General features: G+C 40.0%; 1 protein-coding gene across 3 annotated transcripts in view; it reads right to left on the bottom strand.

The window, feature by feature from the left end:
• The window catches only part of mthfd1l (methylenetetrahydrofolate dehydrogenase (NADP+ dependent) 1 like), a 166,963-nt gene that overhangs the window by 140,054 nt on the left and 14,318 nt on the right, over positions 1 to 12,591 (bottom strand). For 2 of the 3 annotated variants that reach the window (XM_060916342.1, XM_060916343.1), the window contains exons 3-7: positions 11,125 to 11,175; positions 10,948 to 11,001; positions 7,087 to 7,211; positions 4,647 to 4,747; positions 3,448 to 3,584 (exon numbers count right to left, since the gene is read on the bottom strand). In XM_060916342.1, the coding sequence (XP_060772325.1) occupies positions 3,448 to 3,584; positions 4,647 to 4,747; positions 7,087 to 7,211; positions 10,948 to 11,001; positions 11,125 to 11,175 (468 nt within the window). Of the gene's footprint in view, positions 1 to 3,447; positions 3,585 to 4,646; positions 4,748 to 7,086; positions 7,212 to 10,947; positions 11,002 to 11,124; positions 11,176 to 11,375; positions 11,657 to 12,591 lie in introns of those variants that run through there. The other variant, XM_060916344.1, reaches the window with a different exon arrangement.

Raw genomic sequence — 12,591 nt, 5'->3', positions numbered from 1 at the left:
CTAATCATCATGCATCATGGACCTGATCACATATCCAATCTTCATGTATCTAATGATCACATATCTAATCGTCACGTATCTAATCATGTATCTAATCTTCACCTATCTAATCTTCACGTATCTAATGATTACATATCCAATCTTCACCTATCTAATCTTCACGTATCTAATCGTCACGTACCTAATCACGTATCTAATCTTCATGGATCTAATCTTTATGTTTCTAATCTTCATGAATCTAATCTTCATGTACCTAATCACTTATCTTCACATATCTAATCACTTATCTAATCTTCATGTACCTAATCACTTATCTAATCTTCACATATCTAATCTTCACGTACCTAATCACTTATCTAATCTTCACATATCTAATCATGTATCTAATCTTCACATATCTAATCTTCATATATCTAATTTTCACGTCTCATCATGTATCTAATCTTCACCTATCACTTATCTAATCTTCACATATCTAATCATGTATCTAATCTTCACGTACCTAATCACTTATCTAATCTTCACATATCTAATCTTCATATATCTAATTTTCACGTCTCATCATGTATCTAATCTTCACCTATCACTTATCTAATCTTCACATATCTAATCTTCACGTACCTAATCACTTATCTTCACATATCTAATCACTTATCTAATCTTCATGTACCTAATCACTCATCTAATCTTCACATATCTAATTTTCACATACCTAATCACTTATCTTCACATATCTAATCATGTATCTAATCTTCACGTACCTAATCACTTATCTAATCTTCACATATCTAATCTTCATGTAGCTAATCTTCACGTATCTAATCTTCACGTACCTAATCACTTATCTAATCTTCACATATCTAATCTTCATGTATCTAATCTTCACGTATCTAATCTTCACGTACCTAATCACTTATCTAATCTTCACATATCTAATCTTCACGTATCTAATCTTCACGTATCTAATCTTCACGTACCTAATCACTTATCTAATCTTCACATATCTAATCTTCATGTATCTAATCTTCACGTATCTAATCTTCACGTACCTAATCACTTATCTTCACATCTAATCATGTATCTAATCTTCACGTACCTAATCACTTATCTAATCTTCACATATCTAATCTTCACGTACCTAATCACTTATCTAATCTTCACGTATCTAATCATGTATCTAATCTTCACCTATCACTTATCTAATCTTCACATATCTAATCTTCACGTACCTAATCACTTATCTAATCTTCACGTATCTAATCATGTATCTAATCTTCACCTATCACTTATCTAATCTTCACATATCTAATCTTCACGTACCTAATCACTTATCTAATCTTCATGTATCTAATCTTCATGCATCCAATCTTCATGTAGCTAAATCACTTATCTTCACATATCTAATCATGTATCTAATCTTCACGTACCTAATCACTTATCTAATCTTCACGGATCTAATCTTTCTGTATCTAATCTTTATGCATCTAATCTTCATGTACCTAATCACTTATCTTCACATATCTAATCACTTATCTAATCTTCATGTATCTAATCTTCACGTATCTAATCTTCATGTACCTAATCATGTATCTAATCTTCACATATCTAATCTTCACGTACCAAATCACTTACTAATCTTTACTTATCTAATCTTCATACATCTAATCTTCATGTATCTAATCACTTATCTAATCTTCACGTACCTAATCACTTACCTAATCTTCATGTATCTAATCTTTACGTACCTAATCACTTATCTTCATACAGTGGTGCTTGAAAGTTTGTGAACCCTTTAGAATTTTCTATATTTCTGCATAAATATGCCCTAAAACATCATCAGATTTTCACACAAGTCCTAAAAGTAGATAAAGAGAACCCAGTTAAACAAATGAGACAAATATATATTATACTTGGTCATTTATTTATTGAGGAAAATGATCCAATATTACATATCTGTGAGTGGCAAAAGTATGTGAACCTTTGCTTTCAGTATCTGGTGTGACCCCCTTGTGCAGCAATAACTGCAAATAAACGTTTGCGGTAACTGTTGATCAGTCCTGCACACCGGCTTGGAGGAATTTTATCCCGTTCCTCCGTACAGAACAGCTTCAACTCTGGGATGTTGGTGGGTTTCCTCACATGAACTGCTCGCTTCAGGTCCTTCCACAACATTTCCATTGGATTAAGGTCAGGACTTTGACTTGGCCATTCCAAAACATTCACTTTATTCTTCTTTAACCATTCTTTGGTAGAACGACTTGTGTGCTTAGGGTCGTTGTCTTGCTGCATGACCCACCTTCTCTTGAGATTCAGTTCATGGACAGATGTCCTGACATTTTCCTTTAGAATTCGCTGGTATAATTCAGAATTCATTGTTCCATCAATGATGGCAAGCCGTCCTGGCCCAGATGCAGCAAAACAGGCCCAAACCATGATACTACCACCACCATGTTTCACAGATGGGATAAGGTTCTTATGCTGGAATTCAGTGTTTTCCTTTCTCCAAACATAACGCTTCTCATTTAAACCAAAAAGTTCTATTTTGGTCTCATCCATCCACAAAACATTTTTCCAATAGCCTTCTGGCTTGTCCACATGGTCTTCAGCAAACAGCAGACGAGCAGCAATGTTCTTTTTGGAGAGCAGTGGCTTTCTCCTTGCAACCCTGCCATGCACACCATTGTTGTTCAGTGTTCTCCTGATGGTGGACTCATGAACATTAGCCAATGTGAGAGAGGCCTTCAGTTGCTTAGAAGTTACCCTGGGGTCCTTTGTGACCTCACTGACTATTACACACCTTGCTCTTGGAGTGATCTTTGTTGGTCGACCACTCCTAGGGAGGGGAACAATGGTCTTGAATTTCCTCCATTTGTACACAATCTGTCTGACTGTGGATTGGTGGAGTCCAAACTCTTTAGAGATGGTTTTGTAACCTTTTCCAGCCTGATGAGCATCAACAGCACTTTTTCTGAGGTCCTCAGAAATCTCCTTTGTTCGTGCCATGATACACTTCCACAAACATGTGTTGTGAAGATCAGACTTTGATAGATCCCTGTTCTTTAAATAAAGCAGGGTGCCCACTCACACCTGATTGTCATCCCATTGATTGAAAACACCTGACTCTAATTTCACCTTCAAATTAACTGCTAATCCTAGAGGTTCACATACTTTTGCCCCTCACAGATATGTAATATTGGATCATTTTCCTCAATAAATAAATGACCAAGTATAATATTTTTGTCTCATTTGTTTAACTGGGTTCTCTTTATCTACTTTTAGGACTTGTGTGAAAATCTGATGATGTTTTAGATCATATTTATGCAGAAATATAGAAAATTCTAAAAGGTTCACAAACTTTCAAGCACCACTGTATATCTAATCTTCACGTACCTAATCACGTATCTAACAGTCATGAATCTAATCACGTATCTAATCGTTCCACATTACCTGCTTCTGCAGCCTGTCTGAGCTCCAGCAGCTCGTCTGCACCTCCACTCCCTCGTTCTGCAGCAGACTCTGCAGGATCGCATTCAGCGGCGCGTTCAGACCGAGCAGCATCGCCTTCTTCCCATCCAAAGGAGCATCTGAACACACACACACACACAGAGTAACATTTATCCAAAGTGACGTAAAACCCAAGCATGGAGCTGAGCAGTTGAGGCAGAGAACTTTTTTGTTCAAAGGTTCAGTCTGAATCTGAACAAACTCCCAGAACCTGAATGTGACATGAATTTGTTTCATATCATTTTTAAAATTCTTTGATAGTCAATCAGCCGGGCGGCACGGTGGTGTAGTGGTTAGCGCTGTCGCCTCACAGCAAGAAGGTCCTGGGTTTGAGCCCCGGGGCCGGCGAGGGCCTTTCTGTGTGGAGTTTGCATGTTCTCCCCGTGTCCGCGTGGGTTTCCTCCGGGTGCTCCGGTTTCCCCCACAGTCCAAAGACATGCAGGTTAGGTTAACTGGTGACTCTAAATTGAGCGTGGGTGTGAATGTGAGTGTGAATGGTTGTCTGTGTCTATGTGTCAGCCCTGTGATGACCTGGCGACTTGTCCAGGGTGTACCCCGCCTTTCGCCCGTAGTCAGCTGGGATAGGCTCCAGCTTGCCTGCGACCCTGTAGAAGGATAAAGCGGCTAGAGATAATGAGATGAGATGAGTCAATCAGCCACAAGGACAGCATACACACAGAGTAAGTCACGGAAGAACAGAAGTACCAGGTGAGCATCACGGAGATCACGTGTTCAGTGTCTGAAACTGAGGTGTTCAAATCTCTGGTGATGTTAACATAGTCGTAGCCACATTGTAAAATCTAATATTTCTGAGTCCTGGTCATTATTCGAGTTCATAGAAATTTCATAACGTGCTAAAGAAAATGTGTATTTAGGATCATTTACCAAAATAAACCCCATCAACTGCAAGATCTCTCCACCCCCACACCAAAAAAAAAAAAACCCCGCAAGAATGCAGAAACTCTGGTGCATCTGGACAAGTTCAGCAACTTCATAACATCGAAACTATAAAATGTAGTGAGAGAGAGAGAGAGAGAGAGAGAGAGAGAGAGAGAGAGATGGACAAAGAGACAGAGAGACATAGACAGAGAGAAAGAGAGAGAGGAAGAGATTAAAAAAAAAACACACACACACACACACACCGTGTCTGGCCAGCAGCTCCATCACTGCTCCTGTTACAGGCGAGAGAAAGCCTTCAGACAGAGCTCCTGACACCAGACGGCCCACATTCAGGTCGGAAATCCTGGAAAAAACACACACACACTTTACTGATCTACGCTTTCCATATCCACTATCTTTCACAAGTGTAGAATTACTGATTATATGGATCACCATAGCAACATTATGTGGTGGTTTACTGTCAGAACAGCAACAACACAGACAGAGCAGCGCGTGTGTGTGGTGTGCAGGTAGAAGTGGATGAGTTACAGCAATGGTCCTATAGCAGTCTTTTTGCACCAATGGATGGACTAAAAGGGGCACGGGCGATTGTTCCAAGACAACGAGGGAGGCTCAGCCTCCTCTAAAAATGACGAACATCGAATCATAGAAATACACGTGCTCAACCCAACTACAGTGCGAAATCATTCCGTTATAACTTTCCCCAGTTCGCCTAATGTGTGCGTGAGTTTTTCCCCCTCGTGACAGCGCGATGCAGCCCAGACTCAGTGGACTTCAATGGCATTTGGGAGCTCTGCGCTTTTCAATCTCAAAATGCAAGACGATTATTGGACAAATACTGCGAAAATGCCCGCCTACGGACTCCGAGCCTCACATGGGAGGGACATGGCAGTTTCCGCGAGGAGACTGGTGATTGGTGAAAGCGGCCGGATATTTTCTTTGATTGACAGCTCGTTTCAACTATAGACAGGCAGCGGTGAATTTCAGTTCAGTCCCATGCGGATTCGCAAGTGCTGTGGTGTATTGTAAGAGATCAGCTTACATTTCGATTTCATTCATTACATACGGTTTCTACCAGCTTTTTTAGTTTGTATATATTTTCATTGTAAATAAAGTGTAAATATAGTGTTGTCAAGTTTGCTATCTTAGTTCCAGAAATTTCATTTATTTGAGTGACTGAACTTGAACTTGAGGGGGCTAGTCAGCTAGCAAGAAAGCTGCGCATGGATGCCAAGCATTGCTGATTTAATTTTGGCGAAGCCATTTGCCAGTCTTCCTTTCGAGGAAAAAATTTAAATTAAAGAGCAGGGTAGACCAACGCCTCAAATTGACTTGGTGAAAAAGGTAGAGAATAATACTCGTTCCTTTCAGCTCTCCTGGTACGAGAAAGTGAATTGGCTAACAGCAAGTGACCCACATCAACAACAGTACATAGGCTACTTTAGTAATATGTCATGGATGGACCAAAAATATAGAATCTATTTAAAATGTTTATGCTGAGTATATTATATTGGAATATATATTTCTCTGGATATGAATTAAACACAGCTACAATTTGGAAAACATTTTTAAACAAAAACACAGCCGAGAACATTTCACACTACAGACCTGGATTAAAAGTGAAGGGTTATCAAAATTGTCAATAAAACATTTCTCAGTCAAAATAAGTAAAATATAGGGAAAGTGTCATTGAATGAAATGTGTGGCCCCCAGCTCTACTGCTGAGGTTCCTGACAAAGAGCTGCTTTCAATAATGATCAATTTTTAAACAACATGCCACAATTTTAAAATATAAAATGTTAAAATATACCCCCCCCCCCCAACACCACCGTCATGTATATTGGACAGTAGGCTAATGGGCCAAAAGAACCTGTTATTTCACAGTTTGTGACGCTGCCAACAATCAGCCAGATCAGAGGCAAGAGTATGGGCAAAACTGATGTTTTTTCTTTTAAAATCTGGAAATATCATAACCGACCAGCCTCCCGTTTGAAAGACTACCAGCCGCCACTGAAAGGGGGCCAATACTTTTTGCAGCACAACAGATGGGCTGCACTCAGATGGCATCATTTATCAAGCTGGATACGAAGGAATTTGTTCGCAAGTTGAAGGAGCGTTCGTCTCCTAAGTTTCACAAATTTACATAATTTATGCAAAACTTCATAACTTACATTTTTTTGAATATGTACTACGCGGCCACTTATTTATTTAAATTACACACCGATTTAGTGAATATTTTTTTGAAACATTTTGTCGTTTCATATTGAAAGAAAGCAATGCCAAAGGAAATCCATAAATGAACACAACTAAGTCTAGCCCTTTATTTAGGATAAAAAGTAATGGCGCCAAATAAAAGTTATAATTTTGTTGTTCTCAGGTCCCTGTGAGCTTTGCCTTTTATGGCATTTTGTAGGCGTGGCTAAAAATAAATCAGTTGTGCCACGAAAACACTTGGAAATTAACGGCTATCTGGTGTTTATCTACGTACATGCGAGTGTGAGACAATCAAAGAAAGTTTTTCCATTTCTCATTTTTAGTTCGGTTTGACCGTGAAAACATTTACACATGACTTTAGTAAAAATAAAGTGAGGAACAGGAATCAGAGATCTATATGGAAGGTGGAGCTGATGAAGTGGAGACTTGAGTGTGAATGGACAACACAAGACACAAGTGAGAAAATACCCGTCCACATCTTTCTCAGGATTGAGAGAGTTGAGCACTGCGCGGGAGAGGAGGGAAGGAGGAAGACACAGGAACACGCCATGGACCTGAGGATCTTCGTTCAGCCTCAGCACCTCCTCAATGACCTGCAGAACACCAAATTTGGAAGTGAAAAGCTGCAAGTTTGTCAAAAACTGTTCGTCAGTTAATTTGCACTGGCGTAAATTTTGTTACCCTCACTCAGGATCTTTATACTTTATTATTATTATTATTATTACCACCCCCCTAACGTTCTTTAGGACGCCATTTCTCCCTCAGTTTTTAACCAATCATCACCCAATTTCACATGAAGAACACCTCTGGGCTGAATTACATTGCTATGACTTTTGGTATTGATCTGGATCACCGAACTGAAATGATCCATGAAAAATGAGATTTTTTTCCATGACTTATAACTGTCAATTTTCACGATTTTTTCAATCAGATTTTTTTTCCCCATTTTGTTCAGGGCAACAGGGCACAACTTTTCCTCACCAAGTGTCATTCTCTATCTCATATACCCCTTTTCCACCAAATCAGTTCCAGGGCTGGTGCTGGTTCACAACTCTTTCAACTTGCGAGCCAGCCGAGAACCAGTTTGCTTTTCCATCGCTCGCGGTGCTAAGAGAAGACACGTCATTACGTCATTGTACAAGTCATTACGTCGCTGTTTACGTCAGTTATGTCGCTACGTTTGCATAAACCTTGGCGCGAATATCGAAGCAAAAACAACGTGGAAGAAGCAGCAGCAACAATAATAATAATGGATGACTTCACGTTTGTACAGCTGCTGCTTCTCGTCGCTTAAAAATGGCAATCTTTCGCGGTCTTGTTATTGTTGTTGGTCTTAACAACTCCACCCCCCGCTGACGTAAGTGGTTCTTTCCTCTGGCCCAGCAGACAGTTGGTGCTAGCCTGGAACCGGTTTTTCTGGAGCCAGTTCTTTGTCAGTGGAAACAGAAAACCCGGTTCCAAACTAAGCACTGGCCCCGAACCAGCCCTGGAACTGCTTTGGTGGAAAAGGGGCATTACTGTTCCGGATCTATAGGGTACTGTGGCCAGACATCCTGGTTTGTAAGAGCTAGCGCAAATTACTGCGACTTGAGTCACAGTCTCTATCTAGTTATTATTCTCCTAACAATTTTTAGGACGGTATTTTTCCCTCAGTTTTCAACCAATCATCACCAAATTTCACATAAATACCACCTCTGGGCTGAATTACATTGCTATGACTTTTGGTATTGATCTGGATCACCAGACTGATCCATGAAAAAAGGGCTTTTTTTCCCCCTCACTAAGTGTCATTCTGTATCTCTTACTGTTCCGGATCTATAGGATACAGTGACCAGACGTCCCGGTTTGTAACAGCAAGCGCAAATTACTGTGACTTTATTCACAGTCTCCATCTAGTTTTGTTTGTTTTTGATCTGAAAGTTTATACTTGCGTTTCTCGCACCTACTGTTCACAACATGATTTTAAATCCGAGACACGTTATGTTACTGCAACTGATGCTCGTGCTCTATACCACCTTTCACTGGGACAGACCCCTGACGAAGTGCGTCCGATCCCCAAAACCTGATCTGTCACAAAAATAAAGCTGTCTAATCACATGACTTGGTCAAGATGGAACTTGTGCAACTGGGTGTGGGTGTTGTTTCTGCATAGTTTTTGAAGAAGAAAAAAAAAATAACATGAGAAAATCGTGGAAGAAAAATAATTAGGGAGTCCGTGACGATTGACTGTTCTGCAAAGAGAACTGGAGGTAAAATGCGAGAAATGTATTATTTAGATACAATGTGTCAACGTTAATCATGACATGGTTGTTATGCTAAATGATGACGACGATGACGACAACATGCTGAATCAATTAAAAAAAACTATTTTTTGGTCTGATTTTAAATGCGTCATATATACTGTATATCAGATCAGATAATAGATACTACATACTGTATGTGTAGATGAGTTAAACAAAATGGCACAAACGAACAACACGGCTCAGTTTTCAATAATCTTTCTATTTAAATCATATTTCGAAACCAAAAACACTCGGATTAGACTCTAAACCTAAATTCACTCTTTAAGAAATCTTCACGATTGTACCTTGATAACTTTCCAAATGAGCGCAAGCATGGGCGTGTTCGTTACTATGGCAACCTACTCAGGGGCGCAGATAGGATTTTTGAACTGGGGGGGGACTGAGCTGTCAGCAAATGATTCCATTTTGTGTGTGTGTGTATATATATATATATATATATATATATATATATATATATATATATATATATATGCACTACCGTTCAAAAGTTTGGGGTCCCTTTGAAATGTCCTTATTTTTGAAAGAAAAGCACTGCTCTTTTCAATGAAGATCACTTTAAACTAATCAGAAATCCACTCTATACATTGCTAATGTGGTAAATGACTATTCTAGCTGCAAATGTCTGGTTTTTGGTGCAATATCTCCATAGGTGTATAGAGGCCCATTTCCAGCAACTATCACTCCAGTGTTCTAATGGTACAATGTGTTTGCTCATTGCCTCAGAAGGCTAATGGATGATTAGAAAACCCTTGTACAATCATGTTAGCACAGCTGAAAACAGTTGAGCTCTTTAGAGAAGCTATAAAACTGACCTTCCTTTGAGCAGATTGAGTTTCTGGAGCATCACATTTGTGGGGTCGATTAAATGCTCAAAATGGCCAGAAAAATGTCTTGACTAGATTTTCTATTCATTTTACAACTTATGGTGGGAAATAAAAGTGTGACTTTTCATGGAAAACACAAAATTGTCTGGGTGACCCCAAACTTTTGAACGGTAGTGTGTATACATGTTATTTCACCTCCCTCACTGCCATCACCAGGAACTACCTGCAGGCCAGGACAATAATAACATTTTAACATAGCCTGTGGAAATCCAAAGTTTGCACATTATCATCACGCACAGAAATTGCAAAACTGCAAAACTAGTTTTAAAACCGCTAAGTTCCAACTGTTAAACATAGCGAGAGGCTGGGCTACGTGTGTGTGTGTGTAAAGTGTAAACCAGTGCATCCTGACTTTCTAACTATGCCTGTGTGTTGCGTGAGCGGCAGTCAGTCAACAACTCTTCGCAAAGTTTCCTTATGAAACAATATGCTCGCTGAAATTATGGCAGGGAACGCCAGATTAAACATTAAAACTGCCTTCTGAGCACTATCTACAGGCTGCCACCGAAAGAAGGAGGCTACCAGAAAGGCATCTCTATTCCGTACGATTTTACTTTCACTACGACATTACTTTGAACAGACTATCAAAAAATTGCAAAGTGATATGATAAAGTAAGGCACAGATTACTTACAGTCGGTTTTTTTTTTCAATCGTTTTCTGCCTTTTGGCACCCTTCATCATGCCGTGTTGGGGTCCTGAACTAGGAGGAGCTGTCCCCGATATGCCTGTCAAACTTGTGGGTAACCATAGCAACCAAGCTCGAGCTCGCAACCTGTGCAGTCTGCGCAGTTGCAACTATGTATGGACTGCTGTGCACCTCAATAAACCGAATGGTAATTAGTCTTTTGATTTTTCCGTGAGGTTTGTCTTATGCAAAGAAAGACAGCATATATGTTTTTTTCCTCCCTATAAGTGGGGGGGACCGAACGAGGTGAATTTAAATCTGGGTGGGACGAATCCCCCCCGTCCCCCCCTCTATCTGCGCCCGTGAACCTACTGTGAACCCAAGAGGTCTGAACAAACAAACAAACAAACAAACTCTCATTGACGTCACTTGTGATTTGCAGTGTGGACGCTTGGTCTAAAAACAGGTTTTAAAGAAAATAAATCGGATTTGTCCTTCCGTGTTTCTGTGACACACCTCCTCCTGTGTGCAGTGGCTCCGCAGACAGATCTGCGTCACGTTCAGGCCGACCTGCGAGAGCAAAACAAAGAAATTAATCGACCTCAAACTCTTCAGGTTCTGTATTACATAGAAATAATACGTGTAGTAATTCTGGGCAGCTATAATAATATTTAGTTAATAAATAAATGGCACCTTTCTTGCCATCTTCTTATTGATGTCCAGCAAAGTGTCATCTTCACCTGCCTGTCACACACACACACACACACACACACACACACACACACACACACCTTGAAATATTATACACAATAGTAAAATTCAGCTCAAAAATGTTTCACAGTCTGAAGTAAAAACAAGAAACAGACAAAGAATTGGAAAAATATTCTAATTTTTTTTTAAAAAGCAACAAATAATAAAAAATAGAATTTAAAAAAATTAGATACCTGTATGTAATTAATTCTCATCTCATCTCATTATCTGTAGCTGCTTTATCCTGTTCTACAGGGTCGCAGGCAAGCTGGAGCCTATCCCAGCTGACTACGGGCGAAAGGCGGGGTTCACCCTGGACAAGTCGCCAGGTCATCACAGGGCTGACACACAGACACAGACAACCATTCACACTCACATTCACACCTACGCTCAATTTAGAGTCACCAGTTAACCTAATCTGCATGTCTTTGGACTGTGGGGGAAACCGGAGCACCCGGAGGAAACCCACGCGGACACGGGGAGAACATGCAAACTCCGCACAGAAAGGCCCTCGCCGGCCACGGGGCTCGAACCCGGACCTTCTTGCTGTGAGGTGACAGCGCTAACCACTACACCACCGTGCCGCCCAGTGCAATAAGTTATAAATAAAATTTATGTTAAAATAAGGCAAATAAAAAGAGTCAGATAATGCTACAGTGGAAAAAACAACTGGTTTAAAAAGGTACTGACTGCAAAGTCATCTGAAATTTTCTAATTTTTGTGGTTACTGCCTCATAGAGGCGGTACCCACTCTGTCATTGTGCTGTAAGAATGAGTGTAACAATCGCGCACGGCGCATACGCACACAGGTGTTCCTATTAAAATGGCCCGTGAGTGTATACAATTCGGTTCACCGTTCGAAACAAATGGACTAGACTAAAGGAAATCGCTTTCTGACATGTTTATATTTATTACAGACGGAAAGTGCGTTCCACTGAGCTCTAGCGCCGGGCCATTTCCGGGAAATAAGAGTTTGGGTGTGTATGTCAGCCTCGGTTCGGAGGTTTCAGTTTCGAAAACTGTAAGAGGTAAGAGTAGAATAATATAAAAGTACAGACACTTGGTATATTTTACTTCTGCAATTTTTAAATTGTTCATTTTTGGATTACGCTTCGTTTTTGTGGCTACTGATTCACAGAGTGAATATATACGCTATATTTACTGTATAGACATGGGATCAGAAAACTATTTTATTTATAAGCAGTAGCCACATGGACCCATAGGGGACCGATTTTTTATGGCTACTGCCTCATATAGAGGCGGTAGCCACTATGTGCTGTAAGAACGTAACAATTACGCACTGCGCATAAAGATTACAACCACCAGAACGATGAATCGTGATATGAACAGTCGATCTCACATTATCAAAAGGTATACAAGAACGAATATAAGAATGAGTGTAACGATAGC

Source organism: Neoarius graeffei, chromosome 3 (assembly GCF_027579695.1).
Source record: "Neoarius graeffei isolate fNeoGra1 chromosome 3, fNeoGra1.pri, whole genome shotgun sequence".
NCBI classification, from domain to species: domain Eukaryota; kingdom Metazoa; phylum Chordata; class Actinopteri; order Siluriformes; family Ariidae; genus Neoarius; species Neoarius graeffei.
Note: the sequence above shows the minus strand (reverse complement) of the source record. Positions and strands in the feature narration are given on the sequence as shown.